The sequence below is a fragment of the Mauremys mutica genome, chromosome 12, assembly GCF_020497125.1.
Source record: "Mauremys mutica isolate MM-2020 ecotype Southern chromosome 12, ASM2049712v1, whole genome shotgun sequence".
In the NCBI taxonomy this organism is placed as follows: domain Eukaryota; kingdom Metazoa; phylum Chordata; order Testudines; family Geoemydidae; genus Mauremys; species Mauremys mutica.
Genome location: NC_059083.1, coordinates 82,846,331 through 82,862,532, shown reverse-complemented (window position 1 = coordinate 82,862,532; position 16,202 = coordinate 82,846,331). Strand labels below are relative to the sequence as shown.

Here is a 16,202-nt window from a genome sequence, read left to right as displayed (position 1 = left end):
GGGGCAGAAGCTTGGTCCTGCCGGCTCCCCGTATTGTGCTGGGTTCCTGCCCCTCCCTCCCTCCCTGCCGGCTGATCAGCTGATGGCCCTTCCGAGGAAGGAGCAGAGTCGGGCCTTGGGGAAGGGTGAATGGGTGGAATAGGGGCATATCCCTTCCAGCCCCCTGCCCTGACCCCCCCCATACACCCTAAGCCCCCTTCCTCATTCTAGCTCCTGGCCAGACCCTTCACCCCCAGCCCTGTGCTCAGTGCACTCCCACCCTCAGCTCAGTGCAGAGAGAGAAAGAGAATGGGCCAGAACCAGGGAGAGGGTAGGTACCCACTGTATGTGGGCAGGGCCGGGACCCCAGACTGGCAGTGGGCTGAGTGGGTCTGGCAGCCGGGATCCCGGCTGGCAGGAGCCGGCGGATGGAACCCCTGAGTGGCAGTGGGCTGAGCCACTCAGCCCACTGCCGGTCTGGGGTCCCGGCTGCCGGCCTCACACAGCCTGCTGCCGGTCTGGGGTTCTGTCTGCTGGACCCTTGCCAGCCAGGGTCCCGGCCGTAGGCCTCGCTCAGCCCGCTGCCGGCCTAGGTGAACAGAACCCCAGACCAGCAGCGGGCTGGCGGCATAAGATCAACATTTTAATTTAATTTTAAATGAAGCTTCTTAAACATTTTGAAAACCTTGTTTATTTTACAATACAACATTAATTTAGTTATATAATATATAGACTTATAGAGAGAGACCTTCTAAAAAACGTTAAAATGTATTACCGACAGGCAAAACCTTAAATTAAAGTGAATAAATGAAGACTCGACACAGCACTTCTGAAAGGTTGCCAACCCCTGCTCTACATAAAAAGAACATGCTAAAATTTAGCAACCAATGGTTTTAGCTCTCAGATGCAGCACCCCTTCTTCAAAATGAAGGAAACATACCTCTTTTTTTGTTTTGGAGATAGGGAGTTTCGGGTTAAGTGGTTGTGTTATAGAGGAAGAAATTTATTTTAAAAGATTTAGGTAGTTACAAGTACATTACAGTAATCTCTCTTTACAGATTAGACTTGGAATAGCAAAACTTTTAGTGATTCTACTTTGTATCTGCAGAAATTACTTTCCTTAATGCCTAGTTTGTTCATATAAAGTCTGTTGACAGTGCAGTGACTTTGTGATGAGCCCTTATCCAATCCAGACAGACAAGCTGGTTCTTTGTTTTTTCTCCACTGGGTCTAGTGTGATGTGTGGGGCAACAGGAGAGAGAACCGATGGGCTGGGCCAAGCCGAGCATCCTTTAAAATGAAAAAGGCTTTTCACAGAATTCTAGTTTATTACCTACATGCAGCATTCTAGTTATGGATCAGTATAAATGCAAATCCTCAAAGCCTTGTTTAGGAGATTACTGTGGTAGTGGTGAAGTGGGTTGCTGGCACAGGTGAGTATCAGGGTATTTTCAGTTAGGAGGAGGGCGCTTTTAAAATATTTTTGGATGGTGGGAAACAGCTAGAAATCAAATTGGTTCAATTTAGGATTTTTATCAACTCCCTCAAACCAAAATCCTATGACTTGCTAGATCCTGTGCTAAGGAGCTTTTCTGATGAAGGGATCTCTTTCCTTCTAGCCCAAAAAGGTCTTGTCCAAAGCCACATCTTCCACTTTTAATCATTATCATCATTTGAGCACCATGATCACTAGTATACCAGATGCAATGCCTGCCATCAATCCCCATCATAAGGCATTTGTACAGCTCAGCACCAATGATGTCGTCCCATTTACAATTGTATTTTGAGATTTGTCAGTTAGCCAGTTTTTAACAAATGGAATGTGTGCCACTGTCGATTTTGTATCCTTCTAGATTCTTAATCAAAATGTCATGAAGTACCAAATCAAATGACTTGAAGACTAAGACATTATTACCTTTATCAATCAAATCTGTAATCTCATCAAAAAATATCAGATTAGCGTGACAGGATCTGTGTTCCATAAACCTTTGTTGATTGGCATTAATCAATCAAGAATTAAAGGAGTATAATATAATTAAGTCCCATATCAGCCGCTCTCCAATATTTTGCCTGTGATTGATTTCACGACTTTCCTAAAGAGATCAGAAAAAACACCACTTTCAATTAGCAAGGACCTCTTGGAATATTCCCTCCACTTTAATCATTAACCTAAAGAGGTAGAGACAAGGGAGAAAGGAAATGGAGGAAGACAGCCAGTGGGTGGGTGAGATTCTGTGGCCTGCATTGTGCAGGAGGTCAGACTAGATGATCATAATGGTCCCTTCTGACCTTAAAGTCTATGAGTCTATGAGCCAAAAGAAGGAAAAAGGTGGAGGCAGGATAAGGATCCAAGACGAAAGACTGAGTCTCGAAGGGGCGCACCAGACATTAGAATTTGACCCTATTCAGTATTTTTTGGTACTAGGTCTCTTGCATTTTGGCTTAAGCTGGCCTCTAGGGTGGATCTCTTATTTGTCAACCTTTGCACTACATCTGACTGAGTCAACAGTGTGAAGCTGTTGCAAAAAAAGCAAACATGATTCTGGGATGCATTAATGGGTGTGTTGTGAGCAAGACACGAGAAGTCATTCTTCCACTCTACTCTGCGCTGGTCAGGCCTCAGCTGGAGTATTGTGTCCAGTTCTGGGCACCGCATTTCAAGAAAGATGTGGAGAAATTGGAGAGGGTCCAGAGAAGAGCAACAAGAATGATTAAAGGTCTTGAGAACATGACCTACGAAGGAAGGCTGAAAGAATTGGGTTTGTTTAGTTTGGAAAAAGAGAAGACTGAGAGGGGACATGAGAGCAGTTTTCAGGTATCTAAAGGGGTGTCATAAGGAAGAGGGAGAAAACTTGTTCACCTTAGCCTTTAAGGATAGAACAAGAAGCAATTGGCTTAAACTGCAGCAAGGGAGGTTCAGGTTGGACATTAGGAAAAAGTTCCTAACTGTCAGGGTGGTTAAACACTGGAATAAATTGCCTAGGGAGGTTGTGGAATCTCCATCTCTGGAGATATTTAAGAGTAGGTTAGATAAATGTCTATCAGGGATGGTCTAGACAGTATTTGGTCCTGCCATGAGGGCAGGGGACTGGACTCAATGACCTCTCGAGGTCCCTTCCAGTCCTAGAATCTATGAATCTGTGTTGCACCCCAGTTAATGTGCAGGTTAGTAATTAGGCCAGGGAGGAGAGTTGCTGTTTGAGCATAAAGAACCTGGCTTGATGGCTGTGTCTAGTAGGCTGATATACTATCTAATTTAAGGATAAGAACAGTAGTTTTGTAGACTAATAGCCATCGTTAATCGGAGCATCCTTGCTAAAGATGTGGAACTTAAGAGTGGATGGACTAGAGCTGAATCTTCTACATCAAAGTATCATGAATCCTGCTCCCTTTTTAAAGAAAAATAGCTTTTGATGAATATGAGCTAGAGCCAGGGGTCGGCAGTCTTTCAGAAGTGGTGTGCCGAGTCTTCATTTATTCACTCTGATTTAAGGTTTCACGTGCCAGTAATACATTTTAACGTTTTTAGAAAGTCTCTTTCTAGAAGTCTATAATATATAACTAAACTATTGTTGTATGTAAAGTAAATAAGGTTTTTAAAATGTTTAAGAAGCTTCATTTAAAATTAAATTAAAATGCAGAGCCCCCTGGACCGGTGGCCAGAAACCGGGCAGTGTGAATGCCACTGAAAATCAGCTTGCATGCCGCCTTTGGCACACATGCCATAGGTTGCCTACCCCTAAGCTAGACCTTTCAAATTGTGACATCTACAATTCCGTTTTGAGGCAGGTCTCAGATCAAGAACAAAGTATTCTCCATCTCTGCAGATGACCAGATGGCTGAGAAATCTATGCCTCAGCTAGAAAGGACCCAATTCTCTCTAGGGACATAAACTTTGTAGATCACTACAGTAGCATAAAATGTGTAGAAGTGGCCCTTAGAGAATATCTACTGTGTAAGGGGGTGCCTCTGCTGTCAAAGCAGCTCAACACCCTTCCACTCCCAAGCCTCTGGGTAAGGACCAGAGAATACTGGACCTTGGGAGGGGGAAGAGCAGGGGCCATAGCACACTGCACTCCAACTATTCTTGGCTGCCTCTGACCATTGAGGCTGTTCTAATTTACCTTGGAGGCTGGGTAGGCCCTTGCATAGCCTTAAAATAGACTCAGGCTGGTCTACACTAGTCAGGTATTTCTGAGAATCCGGGTAAAATAGCCAAGCTTCCTGGAACCAGATCTTATTCAGGTGAGTTCAGCCCTTCCAAAGATGGGTCTGGATTAATGCAAAGTTACTGAAATTCCAAAATATGCACAACACCTAACCAAAGACTTCACAGTAAATACTGCCTCAACTTTCTCCACATAAACCACAAAATGCTTCAGCAACAGAAGTCTGCAAATGGAGGAAGTTGCTGCAGTTTAGCAACTACACAAATGCATCTTACACATGGCTGCCAGAAAAGCAAGAAGGTAAAACTCCATCGAGCGGTGTTCTTCATACCTCCTCATACAAGTGATATTACCTTATTTCGAAACACCTCCAACCATATTAAAATGCTCAAAACAGCAGCCTATCAAATCACCAAGTTTAGAATAAAAGAAAAGAATCAAGACAAAGCTAAAAGCAACTAACACAAAACTCCAAACATTGCAATGAGCTTTTTAATTACCCTCTTTAATGCACTAGCGATAATGACTTATTTTAAAACAAAAATAGCATTAACAATAACATTTGTTTGTAGTAAATTGCTGGACCAGTCAGGGCTGGATCAAAATCCTTAACTTTGTCCTATGGGACTGGATGAATATAAAGATGCTGTAATTCCAGAACATTCAGCACTTGACTACGCTCATTAGTACAACACTATACGGGGTCTGGGCTGCCACCTTAAACCCATTTATAAAAGGAAAGTTGGGACAGATGCACATGCCGATCAGGCACCTGGGCTGGCTTCTTTTGGTTTCTGCCCCAGACCTGATGTGTTGCATTTCTATGGCATTGACTTAGGCCATCAGGAACCACTGGTGCACAGGTTAAGAAGCCACTGTACGCTGATGAAGTGAAACGGACAAGCAACAGTATTTGCACAAGATGGAGCCTTACTGCAGTGGTGAACCACCACCAAAATCCAAAGCCAAGTGATATGCATGTGGGAACAAATTAGGAAACAGGCCTTTGAAAAAGGGACAGGCCAGACTGAAAGAGGTTGGATCCAGGGTAAGTGCAACAACCTGAAACAAATGCCTTTGAGTACGCAGAAGTGGTGCCATATTTCCCAGGGTGGGTGAGAAGTCCTAGAATGTGCTTCCTGAGAGGAGCTCCCCTCTGGCTGAATGCTGGGCCCATACCATTGAGAGCATTTCAGTGTGAGGTCTTTGAAGTAAAGAAAAAGCAATGCATTGCTCAGAGACAAGGCAACACTTTCAGGTCAGTGAAACAGTCTCCCTTTAGATACACCCCCATCCATCAAACTTACAATCTTCCTTTGCAGTTCTGATCCTGGAAAGCTCTAACAGCAGCTGAAGAGACCCAAGATCAGCATCTCTCTGAAATACACTACCAGTTCTTTCTGGGGTGGAGGATACAGAGGAGAGGGCAGAGAACACGGAACCAGCACTAAAATGATGGACAATTCCAGGGACGCTGCATTTAGTGACAGTTTCTGTTCTAAAGGAATTAAGTTATGTGAATCTGAACATTAGCCCCCACCATCAGCCCTGACCCTCCCAGCCCCAATGAAAGAGAGAGAGAATGACAGGGATAGTTTGTGAAGCTCAGTAGTCTGTGGTTAGGACATAGGACAAACAGCTGGGTCAGGGAAGTGTGTGTGTGGGGGGGGGGTGTTTCTTTGATCATACATGAAGATTTTCACATGTTGGTGCTCATCCGGGACTGGCTGTTAGCTGGAGTGAGCTCGCCTTGGCTACCTTCTCGTGGAGGAGACTGCAATAAGAAAACCAAAATACAGCCCTGGTTAGTGATGGGCTGGAACTGCCCCTGCACCAGGGCTCTAAACACAGAACACTCCCAGAGAGGGCATGCTCAGCACAGGTAAACCATACAGCAGGGTAGTGGCATTCTCAGCTCAGCCTTCCCTCTTTCCCAGCAGGAATTGGGTGGAGAGTGGGCCCTACACACCAGGAGCACAAAGCTTGTTTATTTAGTTGCAAATAAATATTAAGTTTTAATCATTTTTTCTGTTCATAAATCATTCACTATTTCTGCAAAAGAATTTGTTATTCACAAATATTTGCACAACAGTTTACAGACTATGAGGTGTTTGCAAACTATTCACTTCAGCTATTCAAGGTGTGTGATGGGTCACTTAACTTGAATCAAATACACATTCAGAACTTGAATGCCATTTGGCACTTAGATACCACAGGGATGAGCATACTACGACAGCATCAATAGAATCCAGTGAATACTTTATACAGCAGTCAGCCTGCTCTCTCCAGGGCACTGTCCTGCGGGACCATCTCTTGGGCAGGATTGCTCCAGTCAACATATGTATTTCAATTTCCCTCATGAAAATAAAAGTTATGAATAATTAATTCCTTTGTTGTAATTTAACCAGCCAATCACCTACTGACTAGAGTAAATAGTAACCAGGATTTGTCCTGCTAGCTGCAAGCTCCATTCTCTAACATTCTCAGAATCCATCCTCTTGTGAGTACAGCAAACCTCCTTCCCTAGAGTCCCTAGACACCAGCTTTTACCCCTCTGCACCACATCATCCAAATGGTTGCCCTTTATTTCAGATTCCATGACAAAGGGGTCCTTTGCTCACCTTGACGTGTATCTGGTTGCGCAGGACTGCTGCCCGCAGGATCATGGCTTTGGCACGTCGCTGGAACTCTTTGCCCATTAATAAGGACTTTTCAAAGGTGGTGCTGCGCTGGTCTACATCCCGAGCATAAAGAATCTGTAACCAACAAGAAGAACTCAACACAGGAACTGGAAAGGGGCTCAATTACTAGGAAACTCCTTCCACACAACAGACCAGGAGGAATCTACAGGACTCAAACCCTTGACATATCAGCTAGGCAAACACACCCTCAATACAGGCAAATGCAGCTTCAAACAGTACTCCAGGAGCAAAGAGAGGGAGAGTGAAACAGAGTTCTTCAAGAGCTTGTCATTAAAAAGCAACACTCCTGCTGTATTAACCAAGATGGTGGTACAGCAACAACCTAGCACTTGCCATCAGAAACAGACAGAGGTGTGGGGACACTCACTTTGCTATGAGAGTCTATTCTGGCATTGATCAATCCTTCCAGGATCAGCTGGGTCAGCTCATCCTCCAGCGCTGCCACGGTGGTGTTAAATGCTGTGGCCATCTTGCGCATGTCTGCTGATACGTAGGGGCTAAAATACTAAGATTAAGAAAATACAGTCAGTTTCCAGGTTCATCTACCTTCACCCCCAATCCTTTGAAACTTTATGGTGGGAGAGAGGTCCTATCTCTAACCCTTACCCATTCCTCAGGTTTGCATGGAACAGTTACCTGGATAAGGGCACGATTTCGGATCTGCGTGTAGAGTGTCCTCACATGAGGTGCCAGGTACATATCCAGCAGCAGGTTATCCTATGCAAAAGAAAGAGCAAAATATTAGAAGCTAGAGCAGGAAGCAGGCTGGATAAAAATAATGATTTTTTTAAATCAATTTTTAAAATTTTAACTCAAAACAAAAAAAATTAAAATTTAAAATAATTATTTTACATGTTGCTAGTCCTTTATTTTCTTCCCATTTTATAATCTTAACTTGCTACAATGAAAGTTTTGACTTTGTTCCTTAGAGGATCTGGAAAAAGGGGTAAACAGTGATGTGGCAAAATTTGCAGATGATACAAAATTACTAAAGATAGTTAAGACCCAGGCAGACTGTGAAGAGCTACAAAAGGATCTCACAAAACTGGGTGACGGGGCAACAAAATGGCAGATGAAATTCCATGTTTATAAATGCAAAGTAATGCACATTGGAAAGCATAATCCCAACCATACATATAAAAAGATGGGGTCTAAATTAGCTGTTACCACTCAAGAAAGAGATCTTGGAGTGATTGTGGATAGTTCTCTGAAAATATCCACTCAATGTGCAGTGGCAGTCAAAAAAGTGAACAGAACTCTGGGAATAATTAAGAAAGGGATAGATAATAGGACAGAAAATACCATGTTGCCTCTATATAAATACATGGTACACCCACATCTTGAATACTGTGTGCAGATATGGTCGCCCATCTCAAAAAAAGATATATTGGAATTGGAAAAGGTTCAGAAAAGGGCAACAAAAATTATTAGGGGTATGGAATGGCTTCCATATGAGGAGAGATGAAGAAGACTGGGACTTTTCAGCTTGGAAAAGAGATGACTAAGGGGAGATATGACTGAGGTCTATACAGTCATGACTGGTGTAGAAAAAGTAGATAAGGAAGTGTTTACTCCTTCTCATAACACAAGACCTAGGGGTCACCAAATGAAATTAATAGGCAGCAGGTTTAAAACAAATAAAAGGAAGTATTTCTTCACTCAACACACAGTCAACCTGTGGAACTCCTTGCCTGAGGATGTTGTGAAGGCCAAGACCATAATGGGGTTCAAAAAAGAACTAGATAAATTCATAGAGGATAGATCCATCAATGGCTATTAGCCAGGATGGGCAGGAATGGTGTCCCTAGCCTCTGTTTGCCAGAAGCTGGGAATGGGCGACAGGGGATGGATCACTTGATGATTACATGTTCTGTTCATTCCCCCTGGGGCACCTGGCACTGTTGGAAGACAGGATACTGACCTAGATGGACCTTTGGTCTTACCCAGTAGGGCCATTTTTATGTTCTTAAGAGTTATAGATTTTACAAACGTTTTCCTTTCTTTAAAAAGACCACCACAAATTCACACATGAAATTAATGAGCAAGTAGTCCATGTTATTTTTGGAGCCAACACCACCTTCTGATATACTGAAACTTCAATAAGGCAAGAAAGCTGAAATGCTTTGACCAGGCTAGACTTCATCGAGGTTTTCTGTCTAAAATCAATAAGATTTGTGCTCTTACGTCCCTTGGGTGCTGTTGAAAATCCCACCCTTAGCTACTGAGATGTTCTCACACTGCAGTTGTTGATGAGGCCATGGACTTGGTTTTTCAGCATAATTGTGCATTTTAAGTGTGAAGCTTCTTGGCAGAAAAAAAGTCAATGCAAAGTCTGAAATTTTAGTAACAGTCCAGCAACTAATTAAAGGAACAAGAACAAAATATCCACTGTAACAATTTAAGTCTATAGAAAGGGAAGTAAAGAACTAGCAACATGTAAATAAAAATAAATTTTTAAAAAATTAAATCATGATTCTTATTCACTCCCACCTAGAACCAAGAAGCAGAGCAGAAGAGTCCAACATGAAACACCTACAACTTCAGCCAATTTGAACATTCACTGCTTTTCTTAAGACAAAGGAGAACCACCCTCAGGCCCTGTGTTACCCTCTCTCCCACCCATCACATGGAACCCTGAGGTCCCACATCCCCATGCTTCCCCCCCTCCCAGGACTCACTTTCATCTCATCCAGCATCTTCAGGCATGAAGCATATTTGGATTCATAAAACTTGAAGATGATGTCACGCACCTGAGGCTCCAGCTCCAAGAACAGTTTGAAGGAGCTGTAGAGACACAGTGGTAGTCAGGCCCTGGGACCAGTCATTGACACACCCCACCCCACAAACACTACCACCTCAATACCTGGCTATGAACACTCTCCTCACTGCCCTATGATGCTCCAAGTGTTAACACTCTAGCAGCCTGAACAGCCCATTTTCTCTGGGGTTGGGGGCAGGGGTGGATTCAGCATAGCAAAGGTGCCAGGGTCAGTGAAAGCCAAGAGCCTCCTGCCAAAGCCTGTACTGGAGGTCCCCTTCCATAAAATATAGGAAAGTATGTTGAGCGGGGCAGGTCAGGACCAAGATGGCATCAGTACTGTCAGAGTTGGGCAGCACCTGTCTGCACTATGCTAACCACCGCTCGGCTTCCCTTTTGGGAATACTACCTTTACTCACAGTGTGCTGAGAAGCAGGGTATGGCTCAGCATAACAGACTTTAATCCACAGAGGACACAGATCCTCTCCAGGGAGTCCAGCACCTCCAAAGTCCCTCCCACAAATCTCTGCATGCTGTTGACCTCTCCCTGCAAGCCACCTGCCTGTCATGCCAAGGAAGCTGGCTGGTTAGCAGAGAGAGGACAACTCCTTTACCCCCTCAATTTAGGATTGACGCACTCTTATCAGTTAGGGCAGTGGTCCCCAACCTTTTTGTCTGGCGGGCGCCAGACGAAGGACCGTGGCGGCAGTGGAGCATCCGCCGAAATGCCGCCAAATTTCTGTAGTGTTTCGGTGGCGACACCTCTCGATGACATCTCTTGCCACCGACAAGTGATGTCATCGAGAGGCGGCGCCGCCGAAACGCCGCAGAAATTAGGTGGCATTTGGGCGGTTGCTCCACCAGCAGCCAGGACGTGGGCACATTTAGATACCCCCGCGGGTGCCACGTTGGGGACCCCTGAGTTAGGGGGCTATTATATTGGATATCTGTATGGCTATCTTGAATATCCAGAGGTATAATTAATGACAGATTTTGGAAGGTATATTAACATCCCACTTCAAGGTTTACTAGAGACCAGGATGAGACCTAATGGGCGGGGGAGTAGATTATCCCACAACTACTACTGAGCAGTACTTACACCATCCTTTGAAGCATCTGGTGCTGGCCACTGTCAGAGAAAGACTGAGCTAGATGGACCTTTGTCCAATCCATTCTGACAATTCCTATGTTGCTATTGTGAAAGTCTCATCTGTGACTAAACTGGTGCCTTTTCATAGAGAAATCCCAGCTAACGTTTAAGGTTTAGATACCTAAGTGGGGTTCTGGAACTCATGCCTCACTTCCAACCAGAGACCATTCTTGAGCAAAGCTCCAGTACCCATCCCACAAACTCCTCCCCAGGCATCACCTACCTGCTAGAGATGACATTGCGTTGCAGTTCCTGACGGTCAAAGGTGGCCAATGCACAGAGGCCACCATACACAGCCACGTTACTAGGAGATAACAGCTACAGAGAGACAGAGATGGAGACCAGAACTGAAGCATCATTGAATGCTGTAACATGGAGCAAGGCAGAGCTAAGCCCAGACCCTCCCCTCCCACAGCAAGAATACAGGTTGACCCTTGACAAATACAGTGGGACCAAGTGAAAACACGGACACTCCCCAAACCAGGCTTCACTCAGACCCCAAAAGCTGGAATAAAGTCCAGCAGCCAGCCTTTCAATTCCATTATCTGACCTCCCTTAAATTCAGTTCCCTGGCTCCACCACAGACTTCCTGTGTGACCCTGAGCAGACTCCTCTAACACAGTTCCCCCATCTGTAAAATGGAAATAATCCTGTTTGCCAAATACATTACAGATTGTGGGCTCAGATACTACTGTGATGGGGGCCCATAAGTACCTTACACAGACAGATACTGAACATAGCTTCCCCTCTGACCCCTGCACACAGCCCTCTCTTGGTCCTCTTACCTCTGGGAAGTCACAGTGGTCAAATGAGGCCAACAAGAAGCACTTTGCTGCCTGCTTGTATTTCCGAGCTGCTAGTTCAGCTAAGCCTAGGAATCAGACTTAGTTAGTTCTTTGTCCACTACCATACATGTACTAGTTAGGACATAAATAAGAAATATGGAAGAGTGGAGTGGGCACCAGGATCCCAAGGAGTTGCTAGAGCCCCCCCAGTTTCAGGAAAGCAGACATTGTGTCAGTTAAGTAAGTGACATTCTAGAGACTGAAATGAACTGTACTAGGAAGCCCTGCCTTGGGAAGTTTTGGGAGGGGCAGGAACCAGTCAGGAATGGGAATCCCAGGATGGTTCCCTGCTCAAAACTTCTTGTATCCAGTCAACTGCGTTTGCGTCCTGCCAAGAGAATGTGAAATACAGAGACCAGTGAGAACATTCTAAGCACTCCTTGGCTGGGTGAGGCACTCTCGACTTCAGTAAAGCCCCAGGAATGGCAAACAGGCGAGAAGACAGCCTGGTGGCATCCAGGAAGCAGAGGAGCTCACTCACCTGCTGCACACTTTAGTTTGGTGAGAATCGCCTGTGTCTGGCTGTCCCTCTCTCCTCTTTGCTAGAGGGTAAAAGGAGCAGGAGTGAGTGACTAGTACAGATCCCTTCCCAGCACTTTCCTTTACCCATACTAGGGGAAGCCGATCTGCTTTGGGAGCTCCCTTTGATCTCAGCAGCAGAATCCCCAGATAGCCCTAGGGATACTAAAACCCAGGAACCCATTTGGGAAGGTAGGCAGCATTCTCAATAGGAAGGCCACAAGGACACCATTCACACAATGCCCAGCCTTTTATGGCTAATGGCAAACACAGGACAGAGGTGGTCAGAGGACTTGGTCCTACTCCATTCAATGAGAGGTAAAGTGCTCCAGGCACAAGTCATTGTGGAGATAAAAGGAGCGGTGGAGCCCAGAGAGGAGAGTATACCAAGCAGCAGGATGAACTGACAGTCTGATTAGCTGGAGAACACTGGGTTGTGTGTGAGTTTGGGCAATGAGGGAAGGAAAGATGCATGGAGCAAGTCCAATAGAGAGTGAGGGAAGAGAGAGGGGAGGTCTGGCCAACCCTGACTGAAGAGGTACAGCGCAGACAGAGGAAACATCTGAGAACTGTAAGGGAAAGAAACCTCTTACCTCTGCAATTTCTGGGGTGGACTCTGCCTTGCTTACATAGCTCAGAACGTGGGACCAATTCTGAAGGTAAACACTAACCTGCAAGGGGACAATCAGACATACAACAGTGCAATGGGAGCAAATCAAAGAATAAGCAAATAGTGCTACCTGCTGGCTGACTGACATCATTTCAGAGATAGAAAGGTGTAACTCATCTATGCTAGAGGGACTCCTCTGCAGATTGTACGATTCTCTCGCTGCATGGCTCCCTACCTTGATGACATTGAGGCACATGTTAATGACATGCTTAGCGCTGGTACAGTAATCACGGGCTCGTGAGTAACACTTGAGGGCATTGCTGAGGTCCCCACAGTCAAGGTAGTGATCACCCAGGTCATCGTGGCCTCTCCTGGAGAGAAGGATGAGAAGAGCAGTGAGCTGCATACTCAGGCAGAAAATCTCAGAAAAGTGCAGGGTTCCTATTGACTGTGGGAAGGAGAGGCACAAAGCTTGTTTGTGCCACTCAAATGGACATTGCACCCAGCCCCATCTAATGCAACCCAGGCGCTGAGCTGTATTCTCCCGGGGGAGCAGAATGTTCTTTCCCACTCCAATCAAGCATTTCCCTCCTCACCTGATGCTCTCCTTAATTGAATTTCCTTTGTAGTTTTTCAGATCCGTATCCAGCTTTTCCAGTTTGAGAAGGGCTTTCTTCCGTGTGGCCTCAACCCACGCTGTATCAAGAGGAGGCGGCTCAATCCCACCATCAGGGACAGCATCAGGGGTGTTCTGCAGCTCTCTGAAAGTCAAGCCAATAAGAGTCTGAATTGGGCTGTTAAACTATAACCTCTCCAAGGCAGGGGCCTGCTATTTATGTGGCACAGTTCCCCTGGCAGACAGCATCATGCATTACAAGAGCAGCCATCTAAACCAGAGGTCGGCAACCTTTCAAAAGTGGTGTGCCGAGTCTTTATTTATTCACTTTAATTTAAGGTTTCACGTGCCAGTAATACATTTTAATGCTTTTAGAAGGTCTCTTTCTATAAGTCTATAATATATAACTAAACTATTGTTGTATGTAAAGTAAATAAGGTTTTTAAAATGTTTAAGAAGCTTAATTTAAAATTAAAATTAAAATGCAGAGCCCCCTGGACTGGTTGCCAGGACCCGGGCAGTGTGAGTGCCACTGAAAAATCAGCTCGCGTGCCACCTTTGGCACGCATGCCAAAGGTTGCTTACTCCTGATCTAAACAATAAGGAGGCAAGAGGAAAAGGAAAGTTCATAGTCAGTAGTGAAAATCTGCATTCTAATTGGATTTTTAAAGTTGCCTTGTTTTTTGTCACAGCCAGTTAAAAACCCTTTTCCTCAAAAAAGTGTTCGTTTTACAGATATGTTCTGAATACGCAGGTTCCTGACTAACTGAAAAATAGAGTGAGCCTATTCCATAAAGCTGATTCTAGCGAGTCAGTAATGGTTCTGTGAGCCACTAACCCACTTCACGAGCATCAAGAGTCACCAAACCTACTTCAAGCACTTCCATACAAGATACCAAGCGTACACACTTCCCTACACTTTCCTCTCTTCCTAATTGATTTCAAAAAGTTGGACAGCAACATGCAAATAACTTCAGGACCAGACCAGGCTAAAGAAGGGAGGTCACAATACCCCCAGTCTTTAAATGAAGTGCCCATAGCTCAGCCACAAATGGAAAAGCAGCTCCAGAGAATGACCTAATTCCACCTATCTCAGGTCAGTCCTTCCTGCTTGAATTGAATTCCCATCTCCCAATATTTTTGTCAGATAAATTGTGTGTCTACCTCAGTTAAACCAGTTTAAAATCCATTCTGTTCCACTGACATTTACTCCCAAAGTCACAAGAAACCAATAAGGATCAATACATTGCCATGCAAGGCAGTAAGATTCTACACACAATAGAAGGGTCCCATCCAATGCAGATTAATCAAGAGATCATCTCATGTGCATCATAACTGCACAGTAAGGATCAAGATGGGAACGGTGGATAAATAAGGAAATTATCAAGGCTAATCGCTAACAACCAAAGCCTCATCATTTTAAATGAAGCTTCTTAAATGTTTTAAAAATCTTATTTACTTTACATTACAACAATATTTTAGTTATGTATTACAGACTTATAGAAAGAGACTTTCTAAAAATGTTAAAATGAATTACCGGCATGCAAAACCTTAAATCAGAGTGAATAAATTAAGGTAATAAAAAGGTAATAATTGGAGATATACCAATCTCCTAGAACTGGAAGGGACCTTGAAAGGTCGTTGAGTCCAGCCCCCTGCCTTCACTAGCAGGACCAATTTTTGCCCCAGATCCCTAAGTGGCCCCCTCAAGGATTGAACTCACAACCCTGGGTTTAGCAGGCCAATGCTCAAACCACTGAGCTATCCCTTCCCCCTCCCAGAAAACTCGGCACACCACTTCTGAAAGGTTGCCGACCCCTGGTCTAGCCTGTCCTCAACATCCATGTTTAAGCTTTACTAATGTGAAAGCTCAGAGAGAGAACAGACCCTTCTGTGTATCTCATCTCTAAGAAAGCACTGAGCCCAAGATGTAGACAGGGTCAGTTCACTGCAATCTGATGTCAGAGTCCCATCTAATCTCCACGAGGAGCATTTTGCTGTTATACACAATCTCCTCTTTCACAGAGGTTTTCTTGTGCTACATTTGCCCTGATATGGTCAAAGCAGTTCCAGATTCCCACCATCTCCTGGTACCTGGTGGCCTCTGACAGTTTTCGGTGGATTTCCTCATACACATCAACGTTAAAAGTTCTTTGGACGAATGACAGCGCCATCTTGAGGGCCTCCACCCGCAGCTGCGGACAGTGGTCAGCGATGAACTGCAACCGCTCAATCCGCATCAGGCCGCTGTAACTAGATGCATATTGCTCCAAATCCTGCAAACAAAACCCAGGCCCAGAAAGAGTATCACTAACACAAATACCTGAGTGGCCCACAAGCCCCCCTCTCTGTCCTGCAGAGTCTGTTCCTGCAGCCCAACCCCACTGGAAAACATTAAACCACTCAGCAGAACATAAAAATTATTCATTTTCCATTTCTGCCTCCCTCAGGGTTTGAGAGATACAATGGCGGGGGAGGGGGGGAAGCGAGGTGAGGTCATATCTTTTATTGGACCAACTGCTGTTGGTGAGAGAAACAATCTTTCATGCTTGAACAGTGCTCTTCTGCAGGTCCCACAACGAGGGGAAGGTCCCAGAGCCTGGGCTCCATGCTGAGCCTGAACATCTACACTGCAATTAAACAGCCCCGTACCCCAAGCCCTGCAAGCCCCTGACATGGGCCAGCCATGGGTGTTTAATAGCAGTGTAGACATACCCTATAAGATCCTGTTTTCAATTACTAACAACTTTGTCAATTTTAACCATTCAATTTTCCAAGACACACATCTGCCTCAGGCTGAATCATTATTATTTTAAGTTTCAACCATTTCTGAGAACAAAGGTAGGGAAAAGTA

The 16,202-nt window shown here is 44.8% G+C and overlaps 1 protein-coding gene across 3 annotated transcripts in view; it reads right to left on the bottom strand.

The window, feature by feature from the left end:
• Positions 1-4,632: 4,632 nt before the first annotated feature.
• Positions 4,633-16,202, bottom strand: part of GPS1 (G protein pathway suppressor 1) — a 21,107-nt gene continuing 9,537 nt past the window's right edge. For all 3 annotated transcript variants that reach the window (XM_044983910.1, XM_044983908.1, XM_044983909.1), the window contains 12 exons: positions 15,443-15,624; positions 13,329-13,493; positions 12,968-13,103; positions 12,716-12,793; positions 12,085-12,145; positions 11,544-11,629; positions 10,982-11,076; positions 9,529-9,634; positions 7,487-7,567; positions 7,218-7,355; positions 6,770-6,904; positions 4,633-5,922 (listed from right to left, as the gene is read on the bottom strand). In XM_044983910.1, coding sequence (XP_044839845.1) covers positions 5,848-5,922; positions 6,770-6,904; positions 7,218-7,355; positions 7,487-7,567; positions 9,529-9,634; positions 10,982-11,076; positions 11,544-11,629; positions 12,085-12,145; positions 12,716-12,793; positions 12,968-13,103; positions 13,329-13,493; positions 15,443-15,624 — 1,338 coding nt within the window. In that variant the 3' untranslated portion in view covers positions 4,633-5,847. The remainder of the gene's footprint in view (positions 5,923-6,769; positions 6,905-7,217; positions 7,356-7,486; positions 7,568-9,528; positions 9,635-10,981; positions 11,077-11,543; positions 11,630-12,084; positions 12,146-12,715; positions 12,794-12,967; positions 13,104-13,328; positions 13,494-15,442; positions 15,625-16,202) is intronic.